General features: G+C 57.2%; 2 protein-coding genes and 1 non-coding gene across 3 annotated transcripts in view; all 3 read left to right on the top strand.

The window, feature by feature from the left end:
- The first annotated feature begins 542 nt into the window (after positions 1-542).
- On the top strand, positions 543-16,451 carry PPFIA3 (PTPRF interacting protein alpha 3). The gene is made up of 25 exons (XM_042920337.1): positions 543-1,022; positions 1,367-1,441; positions 1,754-1,828; positions 2,150-2,371; positions 3,531-3,677; positions 3,777-3,911; positions 4,316-4,399; positions 4,578-4,709; positions 5,191-5,253; positions 5,404-5,483; positions 5,783-5,927; positions 6,436-6,623; positions 7,742-7,964; positions 8,595-8,758; positions 8,889-9,016; positions 10,021-10,114; positions 10,559-10,640; positions 11,360-11,560; positions 13,389-13,451; positions 14,714-14,889; positions 15,300-15,397; positions 15,606-15,781; positions 15,874-15,942; positions 16,166-16,337; positions 16,402-16,451. The coding sequence occupies exons 1-25, from the start codon at positions 912-914 to the stop codon at positions 16,449-16,451; spliced, it is 3,153 nt and encodes a 1,050-aa protein (XP_042776271.1). The 5' UTR covers positions 543-911.
- LOC122209270 lies at positions 10,352-10,453 on the top strand. Its single transcript, XR_006197542.1, has one exon. It is a non-coding gene; the product is annotated as a U6 spliceosomal RNA (small nuclear RNA).
- The window catches only part of TRPM4 (transient receptor potential cation channel subfamily M member 4), a 45,846-nt gene continuing 44,763 nt past the window's right edge, over positions 16,398-17,480 (top strand). Inside the window, exons 1-2 of the mRNA XM_042918955.1 lie at positions 16,398-16,487; positions 16,812-16,883. Coding sequence (XP_042774889.1) covers positions 16,476-16,487; positions 16,812-16,883 — 84 coding nt within the window. The 5' untranslated portion in view covers positions 16,398-16,475. The remainder of the gene's footprint in view (positions 16,488-16,811; positions 16,884-17,480) is intronic.

Here is a 17,480-nt window from a genome sequence, read left to right as displayed (position 1 = left end):
GCCTGCTGGAGACGCTGCGCGAGGCGCAGGACGGGCTGGCTACGGCACAGTTGCGGCTGCGCGAGCTGGGCCACGAGAAGGACTCGCTGCAGCGCCAGCTCAGCATCGCTCTGCCCCAGGTCTGGGCGGCACCGGGGCGGGGCTTGCGGGAGGCGGGACCTCGACCGCTGAAGGCGCGGAGGGGGCGGTCCGGAAGGGGCGGGACTTGGCGCTTAGAAAGGGGCGGGGGGGAGACCTTGCCGGTGATGGGCGGGGCCTGAGCCGCGGGAAGGGGCGGGATTTAGCAGGGAGGGGCGGGGCCTTCAAACTCGCAGTCCTATGTAATGAGGGACGTGGGGAAAGGATTGATCTAATTGTCCGGTTCCTGCCCACATCTGGACAGGAGTTTGCGGCTCTGACGAAAGAGCTGAACTTATGTCGGGAGCAGCTGCTGGAGCGGGAGGAAGAGATTGCAGAGCTGAAGGCGGAGCGGAACAACACGCGGGTGAGGGGGAGGGGTGTGGGGGCGGGGCCTAAGCGGGGCGGGCGGGGCCACGGGGGTTTGCAGCCTGACCCATCTTTTCTTTACCCATCTTGCCTCCCTACTACCACTGCCTGGCTGTCTCCTCTGGTCCTCTCCTTGCTTCATATTTTCTCCCCTATCTCCGTAATGGTTCTCTCTTCCTGCACTACTGCTTCCTTGACCATGCCCCGACCTTTCATATCCTTCTCTCTTTTCCCGACCTCTCTCCTTTACCCCTATGCTTGGCTCCACCCCTTCCTCCGTGTGTCCGTCCCACCTGTCTGAACCACCCTTGTCCTGACTCTGCCTCTCTTCCCTTGCCTCTTTTCCTTGGCCCGGTGACCTAACCCTGTAGCTTCTCCTTGAACACCTGGAATGCCTGGTGTCCAGGCACGAGAGGTCACTGCGCATGACCGTGGTAAAGCGCCAGGCCCAGTCCCCGGGTGGGGTCTCTTCCGAGGTGGAGGTGCTCAAGGCTCTAAAATCCCTCTTCGAGCATCACAAGGCCCTGGATGAGAAGGTAGGAAAATCGGATGCAGAACGAAAGGCTGTGGTTGGCTGGGGCTTCCCTGGATAGGACAGATTCTGGCTGTGATTGATTGGGGATGTCCTAAATGGGAAGAATGTTGCCTGAGATTGATTGGGACATGCCACTTCAGATTGGGACTTGACTGATAACAGAAAAATTAATTGGGGGGGGGGGGGCTGCCAGTGGGTGGGGCTGCCTTGGTAACTGGCTGGAGCTGCACACCCACCATAGACAGAGTAATGCTCGTGTTGCCCCATCAGGACGTCCCAGGGGTTTTCTGCCTGTCCTAGATTGGGTCTGATCTCCACTTCACTCTGTCCTGTTCCCAACCCCAGGTCCGGGAGCGGCTGCGGATGGCGCTGGAGCGGGTGGCGGTGCTGGAAGAGGAGTTGGAGCTAAGCAATCAGGAGGTGGGGGCGTGGCCAAGAAGGAGGCGGGACTAAGGGGCTACCAATGGGGCGAAGTTGATTGGGTGGGTTCGGGGCTAAGGGCAAAAACTGACTGCGGAGGAAATAGTTGGACGGGGAAAGTTAAGACTGTAGAGGACAGGGCCACAAGGAGGCTAGGGGGATGAGTAAGGGCGGACTCCATGCTGGGCGGCCAAGGAGAGATACAAGGATAGACTGGGGGTTGGGATGGCCTCAGCAGGACCAGAGCCAGTGAGAAGTAGAATTGGGGGCTCTAGGACTCCCTTTATCCTGATCTCCCTTTCCCGTTCCCAGACCCTGAGCCTTCGAGAGCAGCTGTCTAGGCGCCGGTCGGGGCTGGAGGAGCCCGGCAAGGAGGGGGATGGGCAGGTGAGAGATGCAAGTACCTCGCTCCCCTTGCTTTTCAAGGGGAAAAGCATCCCCGTGACCTCCACTCAGCCCCCTGACTTTGTGATGGTCCGTTTAATGTTTGATGCGATCCTCAATGTCTCTATGACATCTGAAGTCCTAAGAGCCTTACTGGCCTTTGACCTCTGATTCAAGTCATCTAGCTAACTTCTGTGACCTCCAGGACCCTTACTGGTCTTTGATTCCCCTCCCCTCCGTCAACTTTCTCCTTATATCCTCTCTCTATCTCTGTGTCCCCCACTCTGGGTCCTGTCCCTTTTTCTCTCACTGTCCCTACTCCAGCCCCTTGCCAACGGCCTTGGTCCTGGCGGGGATTCGAACCGGCGCACAGCGGAGCTGGAGGAGGCCCTGGAGAGGCAGCGTGCGGAGGTGTGCCAGCTGCGGGAGCGCCTGGCGGTGTTGTGCCGCCAGATGAGCCAGCTGGAGGAGGAGCTGGGCACCGCCCACCGCGAGCTGGGTAAGGCCGAGGAAGCTAACGCCAAGCTCCAGCGCGACCTCAAGGAGGTGAGGCCGGAGCCCCTGCTGGGCTGCCCTCTGTCCCTCCCTCCCCCTAACCCTCCCCGTCCCCCTTCGCCCGAAGTCACAGAGCTCAGGAATGGTGCAGCCTGGATTCAGTCCACAAGCTGTGTGGACTCTCCTCCTCTCTGAGCCTCAGTTTCCTCACCTGTACGATGGGATTTATGACCCTTGCCAGAGGGTTGGAACATGACACATACATGGTAGGCGCTCAATGACTGTCGTAGTTAGGTTATTGTTGGAAAATTCTCTGGGCTTCTAAGTTGAATTCCTTTGTCTGCATTTCACCCCATCCTGGCTGAGGCCCCTTGAGCCTAAGTCCTATGCCCCTGGGACTGCTGGGAAGTGTAGGGTATGGATTCTGGAAGTCATCTGATGAGAAACGAGAGTGAGCCTTTTTCTTCATCATTGGGACTTGCGCCTCAGATTTTGAACCTCGGTGGCACTGGGACCTGTCGGAAAGTGTGGTCCCGCCTCACGGGCTCCCAGACGGAAGTCCATCTCCCATGAGACCCTGGGGCACCGTCTTAGGTTTTCTAAGCATGTGTGACCCTGGGGCTCTTGGGAGATGCTGCCTCCTACATGGAAGGGACTTTTGTTTTTTATGAGACCCTAGGGCACTTGCTCTGTGGTTCTAAGCCTAGGCTGTGCTAGAAGTTGCTGAAAACCTAAGGCCTGGATTTTTTTTTTTAAGTAGTTTGTTATTTTTTAAGTAGGCTCTGCCCCCAGTGTGGGGCTTGAACTCATGACCACCAGATCGAGGGTTGCATGCTCTACTGACCGAACCAGCCAGGCGCCCTAAGGCCTGGATTTTTGAGGGAAGTGGGCCAAGAAGAGTGAAGACTTCCCTTCCATGGACCTTAGGTCATCCATAGGGGGAGGGTCTCAGACAGTACTGCCCTAGAAGCTCATGGAAAGCGTGGTACCACCATTTCAACCCTCCGGTGGTCGGTCGGGGTCTTAACGTTGGCTATTCCTGGGAGTTCTTGGCAGGTGTGGTTCCATCATTCTGACGCCCCGAGGCGGGAGACTTCATCTCCCAGGATGCCCTGGGGTGTCTGATCCGGGGTTCTAAGCCTACACTCCCCCCCCCCCCCCGGGGCTTTCTGGGAGCTGTGGTCCACGTGAACTTTTGCCCCCTCCGCAGGCGCTTGCGCAGCGGGAGGATATGGAGGAGCGGATCACGACGCTGGAGAAGCGCTACCTGAGTGCCCAGCGTGAGGCCACGTCGCTGCACGACGCCAACGACAAGCTGGAGAACGAGCTGGCCAGCAAGGAGTCGCTGTACCGGCAGGTGAGGGCGTGGCCAGGGAGGTGCTGTGGGGGCGAGGCCGTGGCCCCTGTGACCTAGCTTCTCCCGCTCTCCCCGTCCCCCATCCCTGTCCTCCCCCAGAGTGAAGAGAAGAGCCGTCAGCTAGCCGAGTGGCTGGACGACGCCAAGCAGAAGCTTCAGCAGACGCTGCAAAAGGCAGAGACCTTGCCTGAGATAGAGGCCCAGCTGGCCCAGCGCGTGGCTGCGCTCAACAAAGTGAGGAGAGGCCAGGGGCGGGAGTGTGGGGTGTGGCGTCTGGGGATGAGACGGGGGTCTTCCGTCTAGTAGGGTAGGAGACTTGCAGCTGGGATTCTGGGGGAAGGGGCGGCGTCCGGGGTCCAGGAAAGTGAGGGAGCTTCGAATGCAGGCAGGGCCTGGAGGTTTGGTGGGGGGTGTTTTCTAGCCTGTCCTGAAAGGATGGCTCTGAACGCAAAAGAGACAGAACAGATCCTGAGGAAAAGACGGGGCCCGAATCCTAGCGCGGAGTCTGTAGCCCTTCGAAGGAGGAGCCTGGAGCGCGGGGGGCGGGGCCTGGCATCCAGCCTTGGGGGAGGCGGGACCTTGAGCCCAACTGAGTCCTCGCGGAGCAAAGTCAGATGCCTTGGGGTTCCGTCCACTAGGCCGAGGAACGTCATGGGAATTTCGAGGAGCGGCTTCGGCAGCTGGAGGCCCAGCTGGAGGAAAAGAACCAGGAGCTGCAACGGGTGAGCAGGCGGAAGACGGGTGAGGGTGGGGCTTTGAAGCGGCGGGGGGGGGGGGGGGGGAGGGCAGGGGGAGGAGCTGAGGTGAGGGGGCAGAGTCGGGGGCGGGAGCTGAGAGCAGGGGCGGTGCTCTGGGCCAGGGGTGGGGCTTGATCACCCCCTTCCGCCGACGTTTGGGCAGGCCCGGCAGCGGGAGAAGATGAACGATGACCACAACAAGCGGCTGTCAGAGACAGTGGACAAATTGCTGAGCGAGTCCAATGAACGGTTACAGCTGCACCTCAAGGAGCGCATGGGGGCGCTGGAGGAGAAGGTGTGCCCCGGCCCGACCCAGGACTCCAGTAACCTGGAATCCTGGACCGCCTCTTGCCCGAATCCCGGGGCCCCAGACCTTTCCCCGTAATGTTACTTGAGATCCCACACCTGGGCATTGCGAGTTCGAATCCAACAGACTTCTCTGGTCTGGCTGGCACCATTCTTTCACCTGGTCTAAACACCCCGAGGGCTGAATTCGGGGGCACCCAGAGCCTGAGTTCTTGGCTTTTCCCCAAGCCTCTGATCCTTGGGACCCTCAAACTTTGAATCTTCATGATGCAGGATGCCAAATTGTGGGGCTCCCGGGGATTCCCCTCCCCAGATGCATCTTTGACCCCACAACCCCCATGCCCTCCAGCTCACTAGTCATGCCCACCTCATTCCCTGGGGGTTGCCTTCGGCCAGTCCCTGGACGCTTACAGCCCCCAGGACATGCCTGTTTCAGGCTCCACCCCTCACTGCGCCCGTGTCCTCCACAGAATTCACTGAGTGAGGAGATCGCCAACATGAAGAAGCTTCAGGACGAACTGCTGCTCAACAAGGTAAGGAGGGGCCTGGAAGACCCCGGGGGTGGGGGTGAGGGGGGGGGTGCCTGGGACCAGGGACACGGAGCGGGCATTGCTGGGAGGGGAAGACTGTTTCTCGGGGGTGGGGCAGATTCTGACGCGGTGCTTCCGACTTTCTCCCACCAGGAGCAGCTCTTGGCAGAGATGGAGCGGATGCAGATGGAGATCGACCAGCTGCGGGGCAGGCCACCGTCCTCCTACTCCAGGTGACCACAGTCCTTCTGCCCACAGGAGCCCCCTTGGCCAAGCGCAACCTTTCTGATGGCCGGGTCTTCCCCACCCCCCCCCCCCACCCCCCCCACCCCCACCCCCCCCCCCGTCCTCCCGAAGCTTCCCCTGACTCCTGTTATTTTTGACGCCTGACTTCGTGACTTCTGACCTTTCCTGACCTCTGACTTCAGATCCCTCGTCCCGTCCCCTGACCCCAGGCCGTTTCCCATGACTCCTGACTTCTCTTCCCTTTTCCTGACCCCTTGGTCTCTGACTGCCCTCTCCGTGCCCACAGGTCTCTCCCCGGTAGTGCCCTGGAACTTCGTTACTCCCAGGCACCCACATTACCTTCCGGTGCCCACCTGGACCCCTATGGGGCCGGCAGTGGCCGGGCAGGCAAGAGGGGCCGCTGGTCAGGGGTCAAGGATGAGTCCTCCAAGGTCAGCAGCCACTTCTGGGGCCTGGACTGAGCAGGGGGTGGAGTCCAATGGCTCTGGAAGGGGGCTGGGCTGAGAAACAGGGTCTCCTGGACCCATGCTGTCTTTTTTTTCTCCCACAACTCCATCATCCCCACTGGCCCGAACATCTATTCACGTGGATATCCTGCTACCTGGTGAGAACTTTACAGGAATGATGAGGTGGGGAGAGGGGTGGGGTCTGGGGATGGGCAGGGTATAGAATCCTACAGTGGGGGTGTAGGTGAAGAAAGGAAGGGGGCTGGGTCGAGGGAAATGGTGGAATCAGGAGACGGGATAGAGTCATGGTTGGTCGAGGCAAGGGACTTGTCAAGAGACAAAGTCGGGTGGGATCACATGGTGTGGCCAGTCATTTTCAGGGGACACGGGCAGGGTCATGGAGGGTGGACAAGATCAGTACAGGTGAGGGAAGACCCAGCACCTACTTTGGCCACCACCCACCTGGCATCCTTCTGTCCCCACACAGAGACAGGAGTGGGAGCGGTCTGCCCCTGCGGGGTCCATGCCACCCCCGTTCCCTGGGGAGCTGGATGGCTCAGACGAAGAGGAGGCTGAGGGGATGTTTGGAGCTGAGCTACTCTCCCCCAGCGGACAGGCCGACGTGCAGACGCTGGCCATCATGCTTCAAGAGCAGCTGGAAGCCATTAACAAGGAGATCAAGTGAGCACTGGCCCAGTTTTTCTCTGCCCTGCCTGAGCTGACCCCATAGCCCCTCTGGCTCTGGAGACTGATCTGAAGGTCTGAGCGTATCTCCTGTCCTACTATCTTCAAGGAACTCCCCCAGCCCAACGCTCCCTCCAGTAACGAGGATACCCCAGGAAACACCCAGAAGTCTCCTATGTTATGTGCTTCTTATCTATCTATCTATCTATCTATCTATCGTTTTATCTATCCATCTATCTATGTATCCATCTATCATCTTTCTATCTATTCCCCATCCAGTATTCACAATTGCCCAATACACCAAAGACTGCATCCTGAAATGCCAAAGTTCTTAAGCCACTACACCAAGAGTCCTCTGATACACTATGGAGGTCATGGCTTCACACAACTAATGCCCAGAGTCCCCCAGTATCCCAAGAATCTCAACACAACACAAGGTCTCCAATCCAAAACACCAAGAATCTCATCCTAATACTTCAAGAACCTCAACTCAAGATACCAAGAATTTTTACCTAATATAACAAGAATCCTCAATTTATTATAAATCCTCCACTGCCATAAAGTCTACCCTGACTTCCCAGAAATTGCCCTATTTGGCAATTTTCTAACAACAACTCTTCGTGGGTCTCAGCAGATATACCAACATGACCACCACTTTCCATCCAAAGTCATTCATTCTGAGTTGAAGCATCGATTCACATACCAAATGACTCCATGAACTTCTACATCCTAGGTGGACCTCAGAGTCTTTGATCTTATTCTGATCTTATTATGATCTTGCTCTTTTTCTCTCCTCCTTGGAATTTGACCTCCCGCTCTGTAATCTTTACGATTTTATGGAACCATGAGCTTATCATCCTGGTAGCCTTGATGCAGACCCTAATCATCCTGTTGTCCCCCATTCCTCCATGATCTCTGGAACTATGATGATCCCTTGACTCCCATTGAACCCATGAGGCCATGATGAATACCCCAAGACCCTCTAACCTCATTGTGCTTTCCCCAGAAATTCTTTGTGCGCCATCAAGCCTTCCTGGCCCTTTGGGATCCCCAGACTCTGTCCCCCATTGCCTGCCTCTGTCCTCTCATGCACTCTCCCCCTATTCCCTCCTCAGGCTCATCCAAGAGGAGAAGGAGACAACAGAACAAAGGGCTGAGGAGCTGGAGAGCCGGGTGTCTGGCTCTGGCCTGGACTCACTGGGCCGCTACCGCAGTAGCTGCTCACTGCCCCCCTCCCTCACTACCTCTACCCTTGCCAGCCCCTCCCCTCCCAGCTCTGGCCACTCAACACCGCGTCTGGCACCTCCTAGCCCTGCCCGCGAGGGCACCGACAAAGCTGTGAGTGTTCTGAAATCCTTCATTTGGTGGGGTGGCCAGGGGAAGTCAGATACAGGGCTCCCCAACAAACAGCAACAATAGCCCCTCACACCAGTGATTTTAAAAAGTAACCTTAGCTCTTCCTAAAAGTTCCAACTTAAAGGGCATAAAGCCTGAGCTACTGAGTTTATGAACCTTAACTTGAACTTTAGTCAAATCTGGCCTGCTTTTACCTGTTTTATGCATTAAGTTTCTACAAGGTTTTTTTTGTGACTAAACATATATTTGAGAACTACCATTAGATCATCAGAATTGACCTTTGGGGAGGAATAAGGTATATTAGTCTTATTTTATTGCCTTAAACCCAGTTTCCCAGCTTCCAAAATGAGTAACTTATTAGCTTTCCTTGAGTCTGAGCAGATCCCACTTCTGACACCAGAAGCTAGGCTACGTGAACAATGGTCAAGCTCCAGTGGGACTCATTGCTGTTATATTTCTGCAACTCACCCCTACTTGATCTAGGCTACCTTCAGAAATGGTACCCAGAACCAAGGCCATTCCAGACACTCCCTAGTAGACATCCCAACTAATGAAGAGCCCCCAACATGACCCCTCCAATTCATTTCAGGATCTCTGCTTTTCTGTCCCCAGAATCATGTCCCCAAGGAGGAAGCTGGTGCTCCACGAGGGGAGGGACCAGCCATACCAGGAGACACCCCACCTCCCACTCCCCGCTCTGCCCGTCTTGAGAGAATGACGCAGGCCTTGGCACTGCAAGCAGGATCCCTGGAAGATGGGGGGCCTTCACGGGGAAGGTCAGCAGGGACAAAGGATGGGATGGGGAGGGGCTTGCTTGGGAGGATGTATCAGGGGGATGGACAAGGACTTGGGAGAAGAGGAGACATCCTAGATGGAGTCGACCCTTACTCTGTCCTGCTCACCCAGTGAAGGCACCCCAGATTCCCTGCACAAAGCCCCCAAGAAGAAGAGCATCAAGTCATCCATAGGCCGTCTCTTTGGCAAGAAGGAGAAGGGACGAATGGGACCACCAGGCCGGGACAGCTCTTCTCTGGGTGAGTACTCTGATGCCAACCCTGTTTTCCTTTCTCTCTCCCTTTCTCCCTTTTGCCCTTCCTTCCTTCCTTCCTTCCTTCCTTCCTTCCTTCCTTCCTTCCTTCTTTCCTTCCTTCCTCCCTCCCTCCCCTCTTTCCTACCTTCCTTTGTTCCTCCCTTCCATCTTCTTTTTCACAAATTCACTTGACATTCATGTGAGTCTAGGATGTGAAAGGGGTCGGACTCAGCAGAGGTAGCAAGAAGGAGGAAGGACAAGGAGAAGGCACTCTGAGCCCTGCCTGTGTGACTTGGTGGGGAGAAGGCTAAACAAATTTATTTCATTTACCTCTTTTTAAAAATGGTTATTTATTTCTTTTGAGAGAAAGTGTGCGGGAGCAGGGAGAGGGGCAGAGAGAGGGAGGGAGAGAATCCCAAGCAGGCCCCACACCATCAGTGCAGAGTCTGATGTGGGGCTCGAACTCATGAACCGTCAAGATCATGACCCACGCTGAAATCAAGAGTTGGGCACTCAGTTGACTGGGTCACCCATGCGCCCCAGCCTATTCTTTAGTAGAGAAGGAGAGAGGACCGCTTAGAGGCAAGGCACATGGTGTGCTGAAGCCTGTTCGTACTGGCTTGTGAAAGCCAACTTGCCGGCATTTTTAGTGAGCTGTTTGACATTACCTTGGTAGCTTGAAATTTGTGGGATTCTTTCTGCCATGGAAACCGACAACCACTACAAATCAGGGAATACCCGCTCCCTCCCTGGAGAGCTAGTTGTTAAACATTTACCACCTTACCAAGGCCAGCCCCGGGAAGACATCCGCCTTTTGGGGATGTCCCCAATTCACCGCCTGGGAGGTGCAATTGGTTCCTGCTTGGCTCTGTCATTCCCTCTCTGTGGCCTCATTTACGACTCCCTCGGGACCTCTGCTTCCCTGGCATCCTTCTCAGCATCCCCCAACATCAAAGAATCTCCTTCCCACTTGAGACTCTCCAAACTCTGGCCCCTCCCTGCCTCCAGCAGGAACACCCTCAGACGAGACACTGGCCACGGATCCTCTGGGGCTAGCCAAGCTGACAGGCCCAGGAGACAAGGACCGAAGGAACAAGAGGAAGTAAGTGCATGCGTGGGGGGGGGGGGGGGGGAGGGGAGGGCTGGTGGTTATATGTGAGAAGAAAATGCTGGAAGGGGATTTGCTTGCCTGAGAACTTGGGAACCCCCAAGTTTTTATCATTTTTTTTCCTCTTCTTTCTTGATTGGACTGGGGGAGACCACTTACAGAGATTCACTTTTTTTTTTTCTTAAAACCTCCTTCCAAATTTTCTACTTTCATAAAAAGTGCTTTGGATGCTCACTTTGGCAATGCATATACTAACACTGGCACGATGCAGAGAAGATAGCTTGGCCCCTGTGCAAGGATGACAAGCAAATTCATGAAGCGTTCCATTAAATAACAAAAAAGGGCTGGGGGGAGGGTGATTTGTGGTAAAGGGTCCCATCCTGGAGGGCTGGGGGTCTCTACTCCTGAGAGCTCCTGCCCTAAGCCTCTGTCCCCCAGGCACGAACTTCTGGAAGAGGCCTGCCGCCAGGGCCTGCCCTTCGCTGCTTGGGATGGGCCCACCGTGGTCTCCTGGCTGGAGGTACTGGGGCCCAGAAATGCCCTGATCTTGATCCCCAACTCCTGTGACTGTGACAGCCCTGCCACTGAGTGCTGCCCAACGCCACCCCGCATCCTCCTTGTAGCCCTAAGGGGGGGAACGGGACGGAGGCCAGAGGGGGATGAGGCCCTGGGATAGGTCGGCCTCACTGTTGATCTAAACAGCTTCCTCCTTCTTCTCCCCCCATCCCCTGCCCCTTTGGCCATGCCCACCTCGGCCCTACGCTCCTGTGGTCTCTCTCTTTCTATCTCTGTGTCTCCCCATGTCTCTGACTGCATGGGATTCTCTGTGTCTTCTCTTTTGTCTCCCTCTCCATCTGTGTTTTTGTCATTCCCCACATTTCTTCCCATGTCTCCCTCCCAATGTCATTGGCTTCTTTCTCTCCCCATCTCTCTCTCATCTCTGTATGTCTCTCCTCATCTCTGTCTCTCCCCGTCCCTCTTTCCCCTGTGACTCTGGGGGTTACCCTCTGACTCTCCCCGTTTTTCCCCCCTGCTGTGTCTCCCCCTGACGCCCTCTTGTCTGTTTGCCTTGCCCCGTCCCTGTTGCTTCTCACCGCTAACTTTCCCACCTCTCTGTCTCCCCCTCTCTCCTTTTCTTTCTGTTTCTCTCCTGTCTCTCCCGTTTCTCCTCCCATATTGTCTCCGTCTCCATGCGCTGTCTCTTCATTCCCTCCCCGCCCCACCCCTCCTCCGGCCCAGCTGTGGGTAGGCATGCCTGCATGGTATGTGGCCGCCTGCCGGGCCAACGTCAAGAGCGGTGCCATCATGGCCAACCTGTCGGACACGGAGATCCAGCGGGAGATTGGCATCAGCAACCCCCTGCACCGGCTCAAGCTGCGCCTCGCCATCCAGGAAATGGTCTCCCTCACCTCGCCCTCAGCGCCCGCCTCCTCCCGCACGGTGAGTGTCCGGAGGCCAATCCCAGCCCTTGCCGCCTCAGGGCCCCGCCTCTTGTCCTCAGACTAGCCAATACTGGGCTCGCTAACTCCAGCCTGGTCTCTCAGACTCTCTCCCCTTGATCTCTCACCTGGATTATCCCTGGGGTCGAGGGGTGGGGTGGGGGAGGTGTTCCCCCTCAGGTCTCCCTGCCTTCCCTGTACCCCCACACCTCAGTCTGTCTTATACAGAGGGGACCCCATCCTGGAGAAAAAGCCGAATTCATGTGGTTCCTTATAAACCCCTTGATGAGCACCCCCCCCCCCCCGCCCCAGCTTAGCACATGCTGCTCCTTTTCCTCGAGCACCACCCCCCGCGCCCCCCACCCCCACCCCGTCCTGTTTCTCCTTCTTATCCTTGAGGCCTCACCTCAAATGTCACCACTTCCAAGAGGCCTCCCTAACTCAGCAACCGAACTGGTCACCCGCCCCATCACCCCAACACATTAACACCTAATTTTCCTCCCTAGTGTTTATTGTCTTCTAATATTTATCCTTTGATCCGTGAAGAAACGAATTCAGCAACTGTTAACTCCTTGCCCTGCTTGCTGTGTGTGTGTGTGTGTGTGTGTGTGTGTGTGCGCGCGCGTGCGCACGCGCACGCGCGTTTATCTGAAGCCCTTGAATGTAATTTGCGGACGTCACTACTGGTTAGCTTGAAAAATGACTTCTGCAGGGCACCTGCTAACAATAAGAACATTCGCCTACGTAGCCACCGTGCCCTCATATCCAGGGACGTTACCATTATCATCAAAGTCATCTATTCAGTCTATTTTTTTTTTTTTTAATTTTTTTTTCAACGTTTTTTATTTATTTTTGGGACAGAGAGAGACAGAGCATGAACGGGGGAGGGGCAGAGAGAGAGAGGGAGACACAGAATCGGAAACAGGCTCCAGGCTCCGAGCCATCAGCCCAGAGCCTGACGCGGGGCTCGAACTCACGGACCGCGAGATCGTGACCTGGCTGAAGTCGGACGCTTAACCGACTGCGCCACCCAGGCGCCCCAGTATTCAGTCTATTTTCAAATTTCCCCTCGTGCATCCCAGACCCTACCAACTGTGCACTCACGAGGAGCTACCTAAATGTTTTTGAATCAGTGTATGAATTCCTAACCCGTGGGGTTGCTGGGTGCAGGTGGCCAATAAATGTGACTACGCATCCCCATATCCCCCCCCTCCCCCGCTCCAAACTTTGTCCCATTGCTGTATCTGCCACCTCATTGTGAATCCATCTGTGTGAGGTCAGAGAGGTGACGTTGTGCCCAGGACCACACAGCAAAATACCAGCAATTTACCTAAATTTGTCGGACCCCGGAGCCTTTCTTCTTCCTCTTCTCCTTCTTCTGCTTCTGTTTCTGCTTCTTCTTTTTCTTCATGTTTATTTATTGTTTTTGAGAGAGACAGAGAGACAGCACAAGCGGGTAAGAGGCAGAGAGAGAGGCGGGTGGACAGAGATCCGAAGCAGGCTCTGTGCTGGCAGCAGAGAGCCCGATGCGGGGCTCGAACTCAAAACCCGCGAGATCATGACCTGCACCAAAGTCAGGCGCTTAAGGGACTGAGCCACCCAGGCGCCCCCAAAGCCCATGTTCTTTTGCCTGGTACACAGTAGGTGCTCAATAAATGATCATTTGTTTTCTCCTTCGCTGCCTGACCCAGAGCAGTGACTGTCCTTTCTGAGGCAGCAAGCAGAATGTATATAAATGGATCTGGCCTGGGCCTCTAGGAATACTACCCCGTTCCCCTCCCCTATCCACAAGCCCTCTCTCAACCTCCGTAACACCCCTTGTCCCTCAGTCCACAGGAAACGTGTGGATGACACACGAGGAGATGGAGTCCCTTACGGCAACGACCAAGCCTGTGAGTGTCCCCTGCCGGCGACCTTGGGGGTGGCACTAACTGTCCCTGGGGAGGGGTGGGGGGGCGAATCTCCGTCCCTTCGTCTGTCTGTTCGTCCCTCCCTCCCTCCCTCCGCCGTCCGCCTGCCCCTTAACCCACCCCTTCTCTCCCCTCTTCCCACTAACGGGTCAGGAGACCAAGGAGATCAGCTGGGAGCAGGTAGGGGGCGTGGGGCGGGACGTGGACGCATGAACAGGCTGTGCACGCTGCATGCACACCCCTCTTTCCCCAAGCCCCACCCCCACCCTCGCCGCAGCGTTCCATCACCACCGCGGGGGGGGGGGGGGGGGCGCTGCACTGAGCTGGGCTTTGGACCGTCTCGTTGTGGCTTGTTGGGGGTCGGTGTAAGAGTCTGGACTTTTCCATTGTTAGCGTGGGGCACGGGCCATTCCATTATCGTGAGTTGCGGGGGGTTCAGGGGCTGTTCCGCTGCTGTAACTAGAGGGAGACATCGAGCAGTCCGTGTTCTCTATGGCTGAGAGGGAGTGGGACCGGTCCGTGTACTGGGGCAAAAGGGAAAGCATTTTGGGGAGGCGGCAGGTCAGGCCTCAAGTTGGGGAGGGGGAGGAGGAGCTACACTTGGTTCTCAAGAAGGGGGAGGCTTGAACTCCCCCGACCTAGGTTAGACTGGGGTCTTTGCTTCCAGTCAGGGGGAGGTATTGATTGTTTCCTTATGCTACAGGGAGGGCAGGACTTTGGGCTGATTCAGAATATTGTCCTGGGCCAGATATAGCATTAATATTTTTGGACAGTGCCAGGGTGATGGATAGATCCATTATCGTTTGTTGTGGGAAGAATCCGTGGTCCTGACTTGGGGGGAGTAGTGATGTTGGACGAATCCATTGTTCTAAGCTGGGACAGTGCTAGCCTAGTGCTTCGCACACCGTGCTGTTCAGGTGCCTGGGGATCTTGTGAGAATGCAGATTCTGATTCAGTAGCCTTGGGGTGGGGTCTGAGGTTCTCCAGTTCCAGAAAGTGCACGGGTGATGGTGATGCTGCGGGTCCACGGCCCCTGCTTTTGAGTAGGCAAGGGTCTATTCTGTCATTCCGAAGGAGTAAGAGACAACTGGATTGGTCCGTTGTCCTGAGCAGAGAATGACCGTTGTCCTCATGTGGGGTGGAAGAAGAACAACCTTGGGTCGGGGGCTGGGGTGCACCCTTTCATACACACATGGGAAGGGGCCAGAGGGCCTGACCCCTCCCCCACCTGCCCACGGCCCCAGATCCTGGCATATGGTGACATGAACCACGAGTGGGTGGGCAACGACTGGCTGCCCAGCCTGGGCCTGCCCCAATACCGAAGCTACTTCATGGAGTCGCTGGTGGATGCCCGCATGTTGGATCATCTTAACAAGAAGGAGCTCCGGGGTCAACTCAAGATGGTGGACAGCTTCCACAGGTGGGGGCTGCCCGGCCAATGGGGACAGCCCGGGGGGGGGCCTCACTCCCAGAGTCTTTGGCCAATGGGACCGGTGAAGGGACATTCCTTAGACTATCCTTGGCCCTTTAGCCTGGGTTCTCAGGAAATCCTGACTTCCGTGCCCTTTCCACAAACAAGACAGTTCACTAGGAAGAGTCCACGTCCTCGAAAAGCTTGGCTAGTTGACCACATACCCTGCCCAGGGGAACCAATAGGCCCTGCCTGTTGGAAACACCCCAACTCCTGCGAAGGTCAGCAATCCATAAAACTGACCCTGTGGAACAACTCCCCAGCCTTTCCCAGAAGACCGCAGCCAACGGGGAGGGAAGAAGCGGCAGCCACTGGGGTTGTCCAGGCTCCTCTGTGACCCCACTTTCCCTATTGCTCAGGGTGAGTCTGCATTATGGGATCATGTGCCTGAAACGGCTCAATTACGACCGGAAGGACTTGGAGCGGAGGCGGGAAGAGAGTCAGACCCAGATCCGAGGTGAGTAGGAGTGGAAAGGTCTCCCTGACAGCCAGGTGGAGGATTTGGGGACGGGCAAGGGAGGAGGTATGATTAGGGGAGGCGGGGGACTGGGAAGGCGGGAGCAGGCGCCTTTGCTGAGGGGGCGGAGCCAGCATGGGGGCGCGGCCAGGATGAGGCAAAGGGGGTAATTGGAGCAGCTAGCAGCTGACGGTCCCTTCTGTCCCAGACGTGATGGTGTGGTCCAATGAGCGGGTCATGGGTTGGGTGTCCGGACTGGGACTGAAGGAATTCGCCACGAACCTCACGGAGAGCGGGGTGCACGGGGCGCTTCTCGCCCTGGACGAGACCTTCGACTACTCCGACCTGGCCTTGCTCCTGCAGATCCCCACGCAGAATGCGCAGGTGAGCTACCGCTCGGGCCACACTGGGCCACACTGGGCATCCCCACCTCGCAGACTGCACGCTGCAACCCTTCCTTCACCTCTCGTCCCCAGGCCCGGCAGCTCCTGGAGAAGGAATTCAGCAACCTCATCTCCTTGGGCACAGACAGGCGGCTGGACGAGGTGGGCGCGGCGGCCGCTGAGGGGTCTCAGCTCCTAGCGGCACCTCTAGGGTGTGAGCCGAAGGGGTGGGGCTTGACTTTGCGGCGGGACGCGGTTGGAGGCGGGACTAGGGCAGGGGCGGGGTTAAAGGAGAGATGAAATCCGAGAGGTCTGGCGTCAAAGGAAGCGGCCGACTCAGACCCCGGCTCCCGTCCCTCACCCTCTGTCTGGCCCCTATACCTAGGACAGCGCCAAGTCCTTCAGCCGCTCCCCATCCTGGCGGAAGATGTTCCGAGAGAAGGACCTCCGAGGCGTAACCCCCGATTCAGCTGAGATGTTGCCCCCCAACTTTCGTTCGGCCGCAGCAGGGGCCCTGGGATCTCCGGGGCTCCCTCTCCGCAAGCTGCAGCCGGAAGGTGGGCGGCTCCCAAATGCGGCAGCCCCTCCTCCCTTCCCCTTTCTCTCTCGGGGTGGGAAGAGGACCAACTCTACATTCCAGAAGCCTCCCTCCGGGTTCCGAAATGGCCTAGTCCCTTCTCCCCCATCCAAGAAAAATGGCTTGCTCAGTATGCCACACCTCGGGGTGTGGAATGGATTACTCCCTCACCCCCTTTCCAGAGTGGGAAATGAATTCGCCCGCTGTCACCCGGGGGACCCTAGATGAATCCAAGGCTGCGGGGGGGGGGGGGGGGGGGGGGGGGCGCTGGGGGAGAGGGAGGGAAACCGGCGTGGAGCCAGGCGTTCGTTGTTATTTCGGGAGGGGAAAATCCAAGAGAGGACGCTTGAGTTTGAGGATCAGAGAAACCCTGCTCTGTGCGTGCGTGCGTCTGTGTTTGTGTGTGTGGTTGACACGCGCACCAGACTGAACACACCCCCTGCTCTCCTTCCAGGCCAGACTTCTGGGAGTTCCCGGGCAGACGGCGTTTCGGTCCGGACCTATTCCTGCTAGTGTAGGCCTCCAGGTGAGGACTGTACAGGGCGATCTTGGGGGTCCGGGGCGGCACAATGGATCTTCACTGCTCCACGTACTGCCCCGGCGTCAATGCAGGTGACCTCCCTCGGACGGAAGAATCTTCCAGAGGCTGGGCTGTTCCCCCTCCTGCCCAGAGTATGGTCTCGCCGGGGAGAGCGGGCGGGGGAGCTCGCGCCGCGGACCGGACCATCTGTACAGACAAGCGGGGAGTGCGCGTCCCCGCCTCTCAAAAGGACTGGGCCTGGACCAAACCACACGAACTGGACTGAGAGGGGGAAAGAAGAGGGCGGGAAGAAATCCCGCCCCAAACTTCCGCCTCCCTTTTCTCTACTTTGTAATTTATTGATCAGTTTCCGATGGGAGATGGGGGCCCTTTCCCCGCGGGAAGGGAGCGGGGCTTCCCTCCCGGGCCGCATGCTAGGAGAGGCTGCCCGCTCCCCTTTTTCCTCCCCCGTCGCGGGGCCCAAGTCTTCCTTCTTCGTCCGAAAGGAGGGGAGGGGGGACTCGCTGCTACAAGCCTCGCCCCACGTGCCACTCATCCCCGCCCCGCCGGGTCAGGTCGCCGGTGCCTGGGGTCAGCTGCGGG

This window comes from Panthera leo, chromosome E2, assembly GCF_018350215.1.
Source record: "Panthera leo isolate Ple1 chromosome E2, P.leo_Ple1_pat1.1, whole genome shotgun sequence".
NCBI lineage: Eukaryota > Metazoa > Chordata > Mammalia > Carnivora > Felidae > Panthera > Panthera leo.
This window is presented reverse-complemented; position numbering and strand designations above follow the sequence as displayed.

What these genes read in the sequence shown, in the direction of transcription:
- PPFIA3 (XM_042920337.1), top strand. Translation starts at nt 912, where the DNA reads ATGACCGTGGTAAAGCGCCAGGCCCAGTCCCCGGGTGGGGTCTCTTCC. An exon ending in AGGAGTCGCTGTACCGGCAG is followed by an intron (nt 3,678 to 3,776) that starts GTGAGGGCGTGG and finishes GTCCTCCCCCAG; the next exon opens with AGTGAAGAGAAGAGCCGTCA. An exon ending in GACCGAAGGAACAAGAGGAA is followed by an intron (nt 10,115 to 10,558) that starts GTAAGTGCATGC and finishes TCTGTCCCCCAG; the next exon opens with GCACGAACTTCTGGAAGAGG.